The following is a 17,077-nucleotide window of genomic DNA, read 5'->3' as shown; positions in this document are numbered from 1 at the left end:
GTAAGAGCTTTATAGAAATAGAAAAGATGAGATCTTTGTTGGATCTCCAGGGAGAAATAATATTTAATCAAGTGGAAAGGAAGGAGGAGAATGTTTCCAGTTGGGGAAATTATGAAAACAAAGGGAAACTTTCAGGTTCAGGGCATATTAAGTAACAGTGGGTAGACTGTTACTTAATATGTAACACTTTCCAGTTTTTCTGGAGCAGGTGGGGCTGGTGGTTGATTGCCACCAACTCAGTTCTGACTCATAGCAACCTTGTATAGAGTTTCTGAGACTGTAAATCTTTATGGGCGCAGAAAGTCTCATCTTTTCCCCAAGGACTGACTGGTAGATTTGAACTACTGACCTTGTGCTAAGCAGCCCAGCTTATTACACGACCAAGGCTCCCTTTTCTGGAGCAGAGATCAAGGAAATGAGGCCAAGATAGAAAGTAGAGAAAATCTGGGCTGCCATGCTAGTAAGCATTGCCTACAGACTGTTGTTTCCTACTATGCATTGCTGAAGGAGCCAGAGCTAGTGGTTACGTGTTGGGCTGCTAACCTCAAGGCCAGCAATTTGAAACCACCAGGCATTCGTTGGACGAAAGGTGAGGCTTTCTGCCCCCTTAAAGATTTACAGCCCCAGAAACCTTATGTAGGGTTGCTATGAGTTGGAACCGACTCCACGGCACACCACTACCACCATTGCTAGAAACAGTGAATGGTAATATGTACTCCTGACTCCCCAAAAAGTTTCGTAGTCAAATAAATTTAGCTGGGAAATACTGGTTCGAAAGAGTGATTCTCCAGGTGGTCAAGTACAAACCCATTTTTTCCCACAGAGTGTGCACCCTAGTTTGGTAAATACTGCTGCGACTATACGGACTCACTGCAGGGTTTGTAGCAGGAGAATGAAGTGTTAACAGTTGTTACAGAATGACTCTGTTGGTTGCCAGGTATGGGTTGAATTGGAAGAAGGTGGACAGCAAGAGAGATGAGTGGTTCAGGTGGGCAGGGGATAGATAAGAGGGTAGGAAGGAAGACTGGACATCTCTGTAGGCAAGTTTAGGGTGATGAGAACCTGGAACAACTCAACAATGGCCATAAAGAAGAGGCCAATGTGAGAGAGGCCTCCGAAAGGAAAACAGTAATGTGCTTTTTGGTTGGATGGTTGTTGAGGGTGAGACAGTATGAGTAATCATGGATCTCCCTAGTTCTGTACTGAAAAGATTGACAAAATTATGTCGCCTTTGATAGAAATGAGCAAAATAGTGAGTTCTGGTTTAAATCCTAGCTTTGTCAATAGTAAATGGAACCTTTAAAAAGCCATTTGATCTCCCTGCACCTCAGTTGCTTTGCGCTCAAAATCAAGGCACTGGAGTAGGCCATTGTGATTCTCTCTGACTCAGAAATTCTGAGTGTCAATTGGGATGGAACTCTGAGCCCCTTAAAGTCCAGGAGTTCCTCATCCTCATCCTGTGCCTAGCACAGTGGCAGTAAACAGATGAATGAATATACAAATGAATGTCAGTCCGTTCATTGGTATGAGTTTTGCTATGAACATGTTGAACCTGAGTTGACAATAGATGGTTAGCAGACTTTTGGAAAGGCAGAACTAAAATATGCGAGAAGAGAATCAAGACTCAGGTCAGATTTGTAGGCATCTTTGTTGAAGCCATGAAAAGTTTCTCAAATGAAAACTCTGAGAGAAGAGCAAAAAACAAAAGGGAAGTTGCAGAAGGCCCAGGACTTGCTCCCAGGTGCTCACCTTTAGAGGTCTGGTGAGGTGAGAAGAGGCTGTGTACAGGAAAGGATGGCCAAAAGGAGAACCTGGCCAGCCTAGGGGCCATTTATTGGGATAGACATCAGACCTTGCTTTTCTTTCTACCTTATTGTGCCTGATTCACCATCATTTTTCATTGAAGGTCTGTTCTGAATCTTACTCACGTACTAGATCAGTGGCTATTATTTAATATCTGACAGTTTAGCTATGCCTCAGTGATTCGGGGTGTTTTTTTAACTTAAGGTGTGATTCCTTTTAATTAGCTTCTTAATGTGAATGGAGTTCACAGTAGAAGCAGAAAAGATTAAAACCAAGTGGAGTCACCTACTGATCTAACAATCAATCTCTAATTGATATTCTGTTCAAAAACACAACAACAACAACAACAACAAATTAAAAGATTGATGCATGGTCTTAGAGATGGCTCTCTGCTTTCAAACACTCTTCAGTCATTTGTCACCCCAGGAAGAACAAGGTCTTTCAACGAGGTAAACTTAAAAACAATACCAACAGAACAAAACCAAAAATGTTAACTTAGTCTGAAAAGAAATAAGAAATATATGCTTATTTTCTCAGATCTATGGATTTGTCTCATGGTTCTTCAAATGCATCAGCTAAAACAGAAATGCTGATGGAGCCTTCATTCTCTGCATCTTGAGTGTTTACTGGAACCTTGTTTCTGTTCTAGAGTCACTTTCAGTTTAAAGTGAGGAAATTCAAGATCAGAGGATTAGTTGCTGTCCCTTATTACTCAGAGGTGGTGATGGGCTTGCATTTGTATCAAATGTGATCATGTAAGAAGTACTTGAACTCACTGCTGAAAGAAAAGAGTCTAGACCTGTGAGTTTCTACTCTCTTCTACCCCTCTCTTCACTTGGCCACAGCTTCCTTCCATTGTCTTGACTCAGTTTCTTGTCATTATGCTTATTACATGCCATTGCCATGTGGTCAGTTTAAACCTTGAGGAGTTATGGTGGATGTCTTGGGTAGTGATGCAGTTATAGAGCACTAGGCCTTTTTGTCTCCTTTTATGTCTGTATAATCTAGACATGCACCAGCAAGCTGCTCTACAAGTGTAGAAGTGGGAATTGGTCTTTTGAAAGACCCAGGTGTGTTAATTGAGGATGTTCAAGGACCCAGAGTGAACACTGAGAAAACTGAGCCCTGGGGAGATCACAGAACTTGCTTGCAGAAGGAATGTGTTTCACCTTTACTTGGTAGGTATTCCAAAAGTAACCAGGATTGCTGTCCTAGTCACCATAGCCTGTGGCTTATTGCTACTATGTTTAGCAAGTTCTTTAGGGTTAACTCATTTGATAATGCCTTTGAGTATGAATGTCATTGTCCTAAGTTTTTCCAGTTATTACCTAGTGCTGGGTCCTGGAGCACACTGAAAAATCCTCAAGCCACTTGCTTTTGTAAGTGTTTTTCCTTGTTGGGTCTATTGTGAATGTCTCATGCCTTCCAGAGAAGCAGATGGAATTGGCTACTTTCAGAACTATAATACTTTCTGTTATACTAGTTGAACCTTGGCTGTACAGAATTTTGACATTCTTATTCTGATTATTTCCTCTGCTTTGGTCTCTTGGGTACCCTGAGTGAAAGAGGTTCCAAGACAAAAATCACAGTTCTGAAAATTGAGAGGCAGAAGAATATTCCAGGGCAAACAGAGAAAATTAAGCTTTCGATTTCTTTGGGCATCTAGAAGTCCGCTGAGAAATCACAGCATAGATGTACTGGCCTGACTTCTGAACTCTCTGTCTGCTGGCTTGGGTCACACTTTAAAAATGCAGGGATTTTTGGACTGTTGAACACTTGCTATTTTCTCAGAAAGAAAGGTTTGAGAATCTAAAGGTATTTGCTCAAACTGGCTTTCATATGTCAACCAACATCAGCGAGCAGGAACGACGTTTACACACCGGTTAGCATGTGTCTCCTGCATCAAAGAAAATGTACGTAATCTAGTGTTCCTAGGGAAGCTTAAGGAAAATTCAACTAAGCCTTGAAACAGGAGAGAAATTTGATCATTTCTTTATTACCTTGTAAGTAATAGTAAACCATGCTTTGTTGTCACCTGAGCCTACAGAAACATGCTGTTAAAGCAATTCACGCTTTGAAAGCACAGCTCAAATTTAGTGTACTTTCTTTTTCCCAGATTGGCATAGCCTGTGAACTCAGCAGAACCAGGTTGGGTGGAAGCCCAGATGGCTACCAAAGAGGAAAGATCTAGCTTTTTAGTGAAACCCCCTTCCACTTCGCATTCCATTAGCTGTGAGTCACGTTGCAAGCATGTGGGAAGCTGACACCTGAGAAATGGACACCAAAAGAGAGAAGGGAGGACAGGGATCTGCTGAGAGCAAACTGCCCTTGACAAGTCACCCCTCTTCCGTCAGGACCGTTTTCCCATTCTTCCATCTTCCTTTATTAATGGTTGTCCTGTCAAATCTCTGCACTCAACCACACTTTTCCCATTGTCTGAGAACATTCACTATTGTATAGGAGAGCCCGTGGAGGTGGGTAGGGATGTCTTAGAAACAGCAAGGTTCCCTTTGGCTCATTAAATGAGTTAATGCCCAGCCTTGCTGGAAAAGACACATATCTGTTCTCCCCAGAGAAAAGCATGAACAGCACACACTGGAACTCTATAAAACCCCAGTGGAATTATCACTGTTTTCAGGTTGGAGGTGGGATCAAGATATACCATACCTTTTGAAATTTCCTCTAGGAAGCAGTTACACTTAGAGCTCTCTCTCTTAGAAACTTTTCTGTTCATTATTTTGGGGATTAAAACTTTACTTGATTGACAGTTTTCTGTACTAGGAGATATCATAGAGCAGCAATATCTCTGTATGTCAATTTTGTCTTTAATCTCATTGATAATTAGGATAGTATACTTTCAGTTTTGTGCTTCCTTGTTTCCATTTATTTTTCCCGTTTCTCTTTGATGCATCTGTTTTTTTGCCTCAAGTGATGATAAAGAGAGCCGCCACTACTTTCATTGGTCCAGAAGGTTCTGGAAGAGCAATTGTGGACAGTGGAACAGATGAGAGTTTCTAATTAGTGCTGCTTTTTGCATTCTTATTAACTGATAGATTTTTTACTAAAAGAGCATGTTTTCATTTCTCAAAAGAAATTATTAAATGCTGATATTTCTCTATGGAGAGCAATAAAAAATAGCTGAAAATAGGTATTATATGGTCATAAATATTTTCATTTTGGTGGAACATGGTGGAATTCATCACACATTATAGCTGTTCTTGAAGTTATTATCAGCCCAGCCAGGGTAGCTTGATAAGGATCCACCAATGCACTTCTCAAAAACAGCCGCATTCGAATGCTGATGGTATTGTCCAAAAGAACCTCCTGTAAGTCATCTTGCAGCAGAACCTGAAAATGTGAATATACAGTTGTTTAACTGTGTTCACTAGACAGGATCATCTGCTTATCGATTGTTTTGTTAATTTCTTCTAGCCTTTTGTATGATGGTGTAAGAAAGGTGTTAATAGCTGCAGTCTGGGGATAAAGAAACCAGGGAAGAAATTTCCATAGAATTCCAGCTCTGCCAATTACTATTGGTGTGGCCTTAGGTGAGATTCTTAATTTCTCTTTGCCTGGGCTTTCTCATTATTAAAGTGAGTATAATACTGCATCACTACATAGATATACACATACTTTACATGGTGTTGGAGTTCTGGTATGGCACTATGGGTAAATGAGCTGGACTGTAAAATCAGTTTGAACCTCAAGGTCAGTGATTCAAACTTACCAGCTGCTCCTCAGAAACTCTATGCAGGCTCTCTATGGGTCAGAACCAACTCAACAGTACTTAACAATAGCAACATGATGTTACTTGTCTCTCAGTTTGTCATACAGTGGTGGCTTGTGTGTTGTTGTGATTCTGGAAGCTATGCCACGGGTATTTTGAATGCCAACAGGGTCACCCATAGAGGGCAGCTTTCAGATGAACTTCCAGATAAAGACAGACTAGGAAGAAGGAGAAACAGACTACTGTCAAATATTTAGTCACTTAAAACCTTATTAATAGCAGTGGAATGCTGTCATACCAGATTATTGAGTATTGAAACATGATAAAGAGCACCAGAATATTGTCAGATACAGTGTCAGAAGTTGAGCCCCTTCTCCCAGGTTGGAAGGCACTCTGAGTGAGACTGGGGAAGAGTTAACCCTGATGACGCAAAACGAGTAAAGCCCTTGGGCTCCTCATTTTCTGATGGGACAGAACTCAAAATGAAGAAAAACTGCTGTAAGCATCCATTAACAACTCAAAAATATATGAAATACGAATCTAGAAGAATTTTTAATTGTAAAAAATGAAATAGCATAAACATTGATATCCTAGGCATTAGTGAGCTGAAATAGACTAGTACTGGCCATTTCGAATCTGACAATCACATTGTTTACTATGCCAGGAATGACAAATTGAAGATGAATGGTGTTGCTTTCATCATCAAAAAGAACATATCAAGATCTGTCATGAAGTACAGTGCTGTCTGTGACAGAATAATATCCAATAATATCCAATGAAGACCAGTTAATATCACTATTATTCAATTTATGCACTAACCGCTAAAGCCAGTGATGATGAAATTGAAGAATTTTACCAACTTCTTCAATCTGAAATTGATTAAACATGCAATCAAGATGTATTGATCATTACTGGCAATTAGAATGCAAAGATTGGGAAAAAACAGGAATGATCAATGGTTGGAAAATATGGCCTTGGTGATAGAAATGCTGTTTGAGATTGCATGATAAAATTTTGCAAGACCAATGACTTGTTCATTGCAAATACCTTTTTCAAACAACATTAAAACTGACTATACACATGAACCTCACCAGATGGAATACACAGAAGTCAGATTAGCTACATCTGTGGAAAGAGACCATGGAAAAGCTCTATATCATCAGCCAAAACAAGGCCAGGGGCACACTGTAGAACAGACCATCAATTGCTCATATTCAAATTCAGGCTGAATCTAAAGAAAATGAAACAAGTCCATGAGAGTTAAAATATGATCTTGAATATATCCCACCTGAATTTAGAGATCATCTGAAGAACAAATTTAATGTATTAGACACTAAAGGCCGAAGACCAGAGGAGTTGTGGGATGATATCAAGAACTGCATACATGAAGAAAGCAAAATCTCATTAAGACCATAAGAAAGAAGAAAAAGACTCAAATAGATGTCAGAAAAGATTCTGAAACTTGCTCTCCAGTGTAGAGATGCTAAAACAAATGGAAGAAGTAAGGAGGTACAAGAGCTGAACAGAAAATTTCAAAGATGAGCTTGAGAAGACAAAGTCAAATATTATAACAAAGTGTGCAAAGACCTGGAGTTAAAAAACCAAATGGGAAGAGCACACTTAACATTTCTCAAGCTGAGGTAACTGAAGAAAAAAATGAAGCCTTGACTTGTGGTTTTGAAGGATTCTATGAGCAAATTATTGAAGGATGCAGAAAACACAAACCAAGATGAAAGGATACACAGAGTAGCTGTACCAAAAAGAAGTGGTCGATCTTCAACCGTTTCAAGAGGTAGAATATAATCAAGAACCAATGATACTGAAGGAGGAAGGCCGAGATGTGCACTGAAGAAACTGGCAAAGATCAAGGCACCAGGAATTGATGGAGTAAAAATTGAAATCTTTCAACAAACTGATGTGGCACCAGAGCCATTCACTTATCTACACAAAGAAATTTGGAAGACAACTACCTGGCCAACTGACTGGAAGAGATCCAAATTTGGGCCAATTCTGAAGAGAGGTGACCCAACAGAATGCAGATATTGTTGGACAATATCACTGATACCCCATGTGAGTAAAGTTTTACTAAAGGTAATGTAAAAGCACTATATTGACCAAGAACTTCCAGAGGTTAAAGTCAGTTCAGAAGAGGACAGGGAAAGAGGGATATCATTGCTGATGTCAGACAGATATTGGCAATAAATAACATCCACATAAAGGGAGAAAAGATCAAAGTTGTCAAACACTTGATTTTTCTCAACTCTACCATCAATACTCATGGAAGCAGCAGTAAAGAAAGCAAACGACATATTGCATTAGGCAAATCTGCACAGACCTTTTTAAAGTGTTGATGAGCAAAGATGTCAGTTTGAGGACTAAGGTATGCCTGACCCAAACCATGGTATTTTCAATAATTTCATATGCATGCAAAAGTTGGACAGTGACTAAAGAAGACCGTAGAAGAATTGATGAATTTGAGTTACAGTGTTGGAGAAGAATATTGCAAGTACCGTGGATTGCTAAAAGAACAAACAGATCTGTGTTGGAAAAAGTGCAGCCAGAGTGCTCCTTGGAAGCCAGGATGGCCAAACTTCCTCTCTCATACTTTGGACATAGCATCAGGAGGGACCAGTCACTGGAGAAGGACATCATATTTGGTAAAGTGGAGGGTCGGAGAAAAAGAAGAAGACCCCCCCCAATGAGATGGATTGGCACAGTGGTGACAGCAGTGGGTTCAGGTGTAACGACAATTGTGAGGTTGGCCCAGGACTGGGCAGTGATTCGTTCTGTTGTGCAAAGGGTTGCTATGAGTCGGTACTGACTCGATGGCACTTAACAACAACAACATGGTGAAGTGTTCCGGAATACTCATACTTAATAGTTGGGTTAAAATAGCAGTATGAGAGTTTGTTTTAGACCTGTAAATTCAAAGTTAATTCCCTGTAGCAGATCGTTTGATCCTAAGTGAAGTGCAATGGCATCATTCATTATGGATCTGAAAGAAAACCAAGACATCAGGACTAAGCAGAGAGATGACTGCAATATAAATGAAGGCTATTTTGAAGATCTTTTCAGTAGAGAGGTAATAATCACAGATGACTCCCTGTAGACTCAGCTTCTTATCTAGAGAAGGAAAACAGACAGTGGGAGAAGAGCTCTCATGTATGCAAGGAAAGAAGGACTGCAGGGGCTTCTGTATGCTAAGGCAGGACTCCTGGGACAAGGAAGAAGGGATATTGATGTCGGGGCCAGTAGGGGAAATTCCGAATATTTTGGATGCAAACTCTAGAACTGTAGCATTAGAGAAAAACCGTTTCTTCTTAGAGGGATAAATGACCTGGAAGTTAATTTCAGAAGAGTTGAAGTAGTCATGTGAATTGTTTAGAATGCACATAAATAAAAGTGTGGTTATTTTAAGCTGAATACGAATTGGGCTGCAAACCGCAAGGTCAGCAGTTCAAAACTACCACTGTTCCATAGGAGAAAGATGAGGCTTTCTGCTCCCGTAAAGATTTACAGCCTCGGAAACCCTGTACAAGGTCGCTATGTGTCAGAACCGACTCCACGGCACATAACATCAACAAGGAAAGGTTTAAGAAAATTTTTGCTCGAAAGAAATAGTTCTTTAATCTTCATTTTAATCCCAACTGAAAATTTTAAATGTCCTTCAAAATATTTCTGATAGAGTCAGAATACTTTTTCAAACGACCTAACATTGAGAGGAAACAAAATGGCCACACTTCTGGTTTGACACATACACGCTACCTTTTTAAATACACTTTACCTGCTACAAGCCCACAAGATAGTTTCAGAATCGGATTTGCTCTTGGATTATCTCTGGGGCTCAGAAACGCTGTGGGGTTCTCACAGATGTTACGGGTACAACAGAGCAGCTGCAGCTCCAGATAAGCCTGTGGCCTAAGTCCCATTCACAGCCTTAGACTCATACTTCACACTGGTCTTCCTTCACCAGGGAGAACTTCTCTGCTCTCAGGACTTGCATATCAGATGATTCACTCTTGATCACAGCCACATATCAACATGTGTCTCTTCCGAGGTAGCCTCTTGGGTGCATGCCTAGCACCACACAGTTCAAACACACTAATTCTCTCATCAGACTTCTTCAGTGAAGGGATGTCCAAAGTGCTTCTGGGTTAGAAAATTGTAAACTGTGTTGCCTTGTCTTCTACATATGTATCCTGGATCTTTTCTCTCTGGGACCATGCATCTAAAAGATATCTGACCCTCTTCAAATTACAGGACCCTTGAATTTTCCCATGTGTACTCAGCTTATCTGATTTACAGTGTAGCCTTTTATAGAATGCATGAGTCAGCATAGGATCCAAGATGGCCCCTGACCTTTTAGGCAATCAGTCTGGATTTAGAGTAGAGTCTACATCCACCAGTGGAGTGCATTTGTCTCATGGGTTCAGAGGAAGCCCAGATCTACCACGGGTCTGAAATAGGATATCCATTGATACTCCAGTGACTGGATGACGCCCTGAACCCACCTGGTCTGCTGGAGCTCTCTGCCCATGAGTGCACCTAGCTAGCGCTCCATAACGCTAAAATCCTCACCAACCAACAGTGGTCAGGCTTTTTGCCATTATCAGAAGGGAGCAGATAATTAGTTTCAGGATTTTAGAAAAATGCCCCAATGAAATGCTTAAGAAAGCGGAAATGCTTTGGAATCCCCTTTTCCCTATAGGATCTCAAAGGCCACTTTTGGCTTTAAAACTGTGTTCCTTTTGTAGTTTCAGTTGAAAAGAAAATCATAGAAATTTGTTACAAAAATGAGTAGATATCTGCTAAAAGCTACAAAATGTGTAAACGGAGTGACTGCAGATTATTCATTAAATATATCTTGAGCACCTATGATAAACTATCTCTGTTCTAGGTGCCCGGGCATAAAGAAGGACCTGCCCTCAGAAACCTTTCATTCCTGCTGGCTATTGTAGGGAAGTGAAAGGGCACACAGGCCACATGACAGTCACATCCCTCAGCCCTCACTACTCTTTTTTTAAAAATGTTTTATTGTGAATTATGTGATAGTTTACATGGGAGAACATTAGTTTTACATTCATCCTATCCTATATAGTTTCATTGCCATGATTACAGTCCCCTCCATGCATCATCAACCAACCAAAACCCTACAAGCCTGCCACCCCCCCAGATCCCCAACCCCCCCACCCCGGTCGTCAGCACACAGCCCCTCTCTTTCTCTAGGTCTAAAGTCCTCAGCTGTTCCATCTCTCCACGTCATCATCTCTGCCTCCATCTCAGGCATCACTGCTTCTCTGGGTAGGGTTCCGCTCTCTGCTCTTCTCCCTTGATGGTCCCAGGGACCTCTGCTCCTAGACTGCAAAATGAATCACTCCCCTCCTTGCTACAAAATGTCTACCTTTACATTTCCAACCCTCACAATCATTTCTGATAACAATGATTCACTATTGTATCACAAGAGACCTATCTGCATTTCCTTTCATCAGCTCCACCTAGACAGATTGTATACTACTCAGGGGAAATTCTACCTTCCTCCATGCCCTCTGGATCTAGGTTCCCTCTTGAAAGCTTGTAAGTCAGTCACTTCTTGCCTTTGTAGCCCCCTCCCCCATTTTGGGCAGCCAGTGTCCAAGTTGTCCATCCCTGTCTACTCTGTGTATGGAGGGGGTGGGAATGATCCGTACTATAAAGCCTTGTTCACTCTTTTGAGCTACTGCATCCATAGGTGTAGGTCAAATTCATCAAATTGTATGAGATTACTCTTTTTTTCCTCTTCTTTCTTCTTCTAGTTGAGCTCTGAATCATCCAGTCATTGAAGCCAGGTGAAGTGGGTATTATCTGCAAGTGTGGGTGTTCTTATGCATGTGTCCTCTCTTCTTATCAGCTGGATGCTTCACTCTCTACTCTGTTTCACTCTTCACTCTCCACTCCTCTGTGGCTATGTCACTGACTCTGGGCCCAAGAGCCCCCAGGTCTTGCCACACTGCTGGCCTACCAGGTCTCCACCAGGTTTCACAGGCGTCTATTGAGCGTAGTAGGGCTTAGCTCACAGCTTCATTGCTGTTTTTCTTTCACTTCCCCTTATCGGTGACAAACGTGGTCACCAGTCAGAGCATGTATAGCCCTCACTACTCTTGGGGAACTCTGTGCGCTCCATCATTCTGAAGTTGGACATGCATTGTCAGGGCTGTGGAATTCATAAGTAAACCAAATTGATGCTACTTTTCTGTTTTCCCCTGCTGATTCAATGTCTGCATTTAAAACCATCTGTCCTTTTCTTAGTTCTTTATTCCTGCACTTTGCTCATTTCTAGCCAGACTGCTAATAAACTATGCATTGATGACTGTCTAAAACTGGAACCTGGTTATTTTTCAATTTGTCTTTCCTTCATTTTCCATTGAGCTAGTTGGACCATTTATGTATTAAAGATGTTTGGATTTATATATAATGTACATTCATTAAACCCTATGTATAAAAACCATTTTTAAAAATCACTTACCTCCCACTCAACTCTATTTTTCCCATTATTTTCATCTTAGTCTTTCCAAGTGACAAACAAATATTATCCATCACGGTAAGCAGTTATGTACTGAGCTCTTTTTATGTACAGTCATGGACCAAGTACTTGATGTACACGACCTTGCTCAACCCTTGAATGCTTCTGTTTCTCTCTATTGACTCTATTTGGAGTTTTCTGGACTCTATTTGTAGTCCTGGTGTGACCTGTAGGATAAGAACTGGATTGCTAACCTCAAGGCTTGTGGTTCAAACCCACCAGCTGCTCCTTGGAAACACTACACAGGGTCACTATGGGTTAGAACCAGCTCGACAGCTCTTAGCAACAACAACAGACTCTATTTACATAAGTGTGATATATTCTAATTTTTTTAAAAAATTGACTTCTATTTTAAACTTATCTGATTGCAATATATATGTGTGTATGTATATATATATATATATATATATATATAATTTGTAGAGGTGGACAATACTCAATATGGAAGAGGGAAAAGAGAACTTGGAACTCAGTCATTGTTGGTAGAAATGTAAATTGGCCCAACGAGAGTATCTTTCAACTTACTAAAGTAAACAATGTAAAGATACCCCTTTTGGTCTCCATTAGTAGGATACTGGCTAGATAAATTATGTGTCCATTGATTGGCATACTCTGCTGTGTAAAGGTTGGTATAGTTGAGACAGATGCAAACATACCAACGATCATGAAGAAGCACAGGACTGGCAGCAGTTAGTTCTGTTACGTGTAAGGTTGTCATGAGTCAGAGTTAACTCAATGACAACAACAACATCCCATATGTACAGGTTCAATAACATGGAAAATGTTCCAACAACATCCCATATGTACAGGTTCAATAACATGGAAAATGTTCCAGCAACAACATCCCATATGTACAGGTTCAATAACATGGAAAATGTTCTAAAAAACAGTGAAGAGCTGGGAAAGTAGCTTAAAAAGAAGCTTATGTAGTATGGTACCATTTTTATACACTTAGACTGCAAACAGCAAGTACAGTGGTTCAAACCCACCAGCTGCTCCTTGAAACCCCTAAACAGGGTCGGTATGAGTCAGAACTTACTTGATGGCACATCACAACAACATATATATACTCGAATATATGTGTACTTTGTCTCTCATACTTTGGGCATATTATCAGGAGGGACCAGTCCCTGGAGAAGGACGTCATGCTAGGTAAAGTGGAGGATCATTGAAAAAGAGGAAGACCCCCAATGAGATGGATTGACACAGTGGCAGCAGCAGTGGACTCAAGAGTAACAGCAATCGTGAGGATGGCCCAGGACTGGGCAGTGTTTCCTTCTGTTGTGCATAAGGTCACTATGAGTGAGAAGCAACTCGGCAGCACCTAACAACAACACACATATTTAGGGAGTGTGATAACTGTGTATGGTAAGCACTGGTCTGCACACCACAAGGTCCTTGGCTCGAGCTCTCCAGCCACTCTGCAGGAGAAAGATGAGGCGTCCTGCTCCTGTGAAGATTTAAAGCCTTGGAAATTCTTACAAGGTCACTATGAGTCAGAACCGACTGAATAGAATTTAACAACAACATACATTTATGCAGAGAGATAACTGGAAAGAGTTTTAGTGGCTGTCTCTGGAAGTGAAATTTTGCATAAAGTCCACCTGTTTCTTTATGCTTTATAAAAAAATTTTTTGCATGTTTGTCTATCCACTAAGATTGAGTTTTCTGTAATAATTGTTGTTATTGTTAAGTGCCATTGAGTAGGTTCCGACCCATAGTGATCCTGTATAGAGCTTCCAAGGAGTGGCTGGTGAGCTTGAACCAGTAACCTGTGGTTCAAACCGACTTTATTGTCCAGCGCATTAACCCACAGCGTCATACCAGGACTCCCTCTATAATATCGAAAATTATTCACTTCCAAAGTCCTAGTGCGCCCCACACTAGACATACAGTGCATGTTAACTGAATGCAATATTCTGAAACTCGCTTTACATCCTAATTCCCTTTGGTAACTGTTGTATTTTCATGAACTTACTGAAACTATCTGTGGAACATGTTTTCAATTTGTTTTGTTATTGTTACATGCCCTTGAATCAGTTTCACTTCATCACAACTCTGTGAACAGCAGAGTGAAACACTGTTCAGTGCTGTACCATCTTCACAATTGTTGTCGTGTTTGAGCCCATTGTTGCAGCCACAGTGTCAATCTATCTTTATTGAGGTCATATTTGCTGACCCTCTACTTTACCAAGCATGGTGTTTTCTCCAGGGACTGAGTCCTTCTGATCACTTGTCCAAAGTACGTGAGATGAAGTTTCACCATTCTCACTTCTAAGGAGCATTCTGACTGTACTTTTACCAAGAGGGATTTATTCATTCTTCTGGTAGTCCATGGCATTGTCAATATTCGTTGCCAACACCATAATTAACAATCGGTGATATGCAGATGATACAGCCTTGCTTGCTGAAAGTGAAGAGGACTTAAAACACTGATGAAGATCAAAGACCACAGCCTTGGGTATGGGTTACGTTTCAATGTAAAAAAAAAAATTCTTTTTCACCACTGGACCAATAAGCAACATCCATATAAATGAAGTTGTCAAAGACTTCATTTTGCTCAGATATACCATCAACACTCATGGAAGCAGCAGTCAAGAAACCAAATGATGTATTGCATTAGGCAAATCTGCTGCACAAGCCCTCTTTAAAGTATTGAAGAGCAAAATGTCAGTTTGAGGACTACAATTAGCACTTGACCCGAGCCATGGTATTTTCAATATGCATATGCATGTAAAAGTTGGACAGTGAATAAGGAAGACCATAGAAGAATTTATGGATTTGAGTTATGGTGTTGGAGGAGAATACTGAAAGTATTATGGACTTTCCAAAGAAGAAACCAATCTGTGTTGGAAGAACAGCTAGAATGCTCCTTGGAAGTCAGAATGGCCAGACTTCGTCTCTTATACTTTGGACACGTTCTCAGGAGGGACCAGTCCCTGGAGAAGGATATCATGTTTGGTAAAGTAGAGGGTAGGAGAAAAGGGGAAAGACCCACAACGAGATGGATTAGCACAGTGGCAGCAGCAATGGGTCCAGGATTAGCAATGATTGTGAGGTTGGCCCAGGACCGGGCAGTGTTTCATTCTGTTGTGCGTAGGGTCCCAATGAGTTGGTGCTGACTAGATGGCACCTAACAACAACAACAAGAAGAGTTCTCTTCCATCTTCCTTAACCATTGTCCAGCCTTCACATGCATATGAGGTGACTAAGTTAACAAACAGTATAAACTTATATCTACTGGGTAAAAGAGTGCTTTCTTTTATTTGTTGTAAAGGTGTTTCCTGGAATTGTAACTTAATAACAGTTAAAAGCAAGGACTCCCCCTCATCATATTGTTGGGGTTTTTTTTTTTTTTTTTGTGTGTGTGTGTGTGTGTGTGTGTGTTTTAAAATATTTCCTTGTCTTTTTTAGGAAGGTGACGTCTGGCCCAACTGTTCAGCTGAAATCACTGTGTATTTCAACCCTGTGGAAGCCAGGCTCTACCAGCATACTGTTTATTGCAACATTTCAGGTAAGACACTTCCTTCATGTAGTAAACTCAGCACATATAGTGCAGTGCCTGTGTGTATGTGTGTGTGTGTGTCTTTGGAATTATACAGGACATTGCTGGGCAAATCTGTGCACCTCTCATTTCTCTCTAGAACAGAGCAAACTCTACAGTGCTTTACAATAGTTTTTATGCAAAGGGCGAAATGCACACAAATGATCAATAACTGCAAACATCTTTAATACGTAAATCAGCTCAATCATTCGGGGGTGGGCGGAGAGGTGGGTAAAGCATGGATCTTTGTTTCTGATTCTTACTACAGTAATAATAATGCTGGAGACAAATTCTCACCATGTTAAATGTTTCCTTTTATATTTGGCCTCTTAATTTTTGTTTCCTTTTAAACATTTCATCAACATTAAGCATGCCAGGTAAGATGGGGAGGCCGCCTGGGAGTGGCCAGAAGCTGTGAAGAGGGTGAGCAAGTAGTGTGGTCAGCCAATACTGTCAGAATATTGACTACATACAGAGGAAGTGAACAAATATATGGAAGTGTTGAGGATAAGGAGAGCTAGAAATTTTGTTTTGTTCCTCTTAGAGGAGGAAGCTGCAATTAAGCAAAGGAGGAAGGGAAAAAATGAACCATTTGATATCTGAATGGAATTGGAATTATCATTGTAAACTCATGGTTTTTGATGAAATGTTGTTGTTAAGGGCCGTGGAGTGGTTCTGACTCATAGCAACCCTGTGTAGGGTTTCCAAAGAGCGGCTGGTGAGTTTGAACCACCGACCTTGCAATTCAAGCTGACCTGAGGTCAAGTGCTTATCCTATGTTGTTGTTATTGTTAAGTGCTGTCAAGTCAATTCTGACCCATAGTGACCCTGTACCGGGTTTCCAAGGAGCAGCTGATGAGCTTGAACCGCCGACCATGCAGTTCAAATGGCTTTGCAGTCTGTCGCATTAACCCAAGCACCACACCAGGACTCCTGCTTATCCCATGGTGTCACATAAATATTCAAGTAGTGTGTGACTATATGTGTGTGGATACATGTGTAAATGTCCTAGCTACATCCAACAAGAGATTCTGAAAGAAATAAAACCTAATGGTAATGAGCACATGTATCACTCAAAGCTTGGTTTCTTAACAGCATTCTTTACTGAAATGAACCTTGGAGGACTAGCTGATTCCAGAATTGAGGTGAGAAAGACCAAGATAAGCCTGGAACATCCTCTTGTGCTCAAAAGTAAGGATGTGTTAAAAAAAGAAAAAAAGACAGGAACATGTCAAAATGACACATAAGCTAGCAAAGGGACACCTTTGGAATCCATGAGTTCACCTAGCATAAATTTGCCCTTTGGCAATTGTAGTGAAACTTCAGATTTGCACTCTTTTAGAAATGGAAACAAAAACTCTTTAATGTAAGTTACATTCTGAAGTTTGAGGAGACATTCTATCAAGAATAATCAAGTCAATAGAATGTCAAAGCTGCAGCCTGC

The 17,077-nt window shown here is 40.7% G+C and overlaps 1 protein-coding gene across 1 annotated transcript in view; it reads left to right on the top strand.

The window, feature by feature from the left end:
• HYDIN (HYDIN, axonemal central pair apparatus protein) overlaps positions 1 to 17,077 on the top strand; it is a 402,001-nt gene that overhangs the window by 78,287 nt on the left and 306,637 nt on the right. Inside the window, exon 9 of the mRNA XM_006860316.1 lies at positions 15,504 to 15,603. Coding sequence (XP_006860378.1) covers positions 15,504 to 15,603 — 100 coding nt within the window. The remainder of the gene's footprint in view (positions 1 to 15,503; positions 15,604 to 17,077) is intronic.

The sequence above is a fragment of the Chrysochloris asiatica genome, unplaced genomic scaffold, assembly GCF_000296735.1.
Source record: "Chrysochloris asiatica unplaced genomic scaffold, ChrAsi1.0 scaffold00037, whole genome shotgun sequence".
Classification (NCBI taxonomy): domain Eukaryota; kingdom Metazoa; phylum Chordata; class Mammalia; order Afrosoricida; family Chrysochloridae; genus Chrysochloris; species Chrysochloris asiatica.
This window is presented reverse-complemented; position numbering and strand designations above follow the sequence as displayed.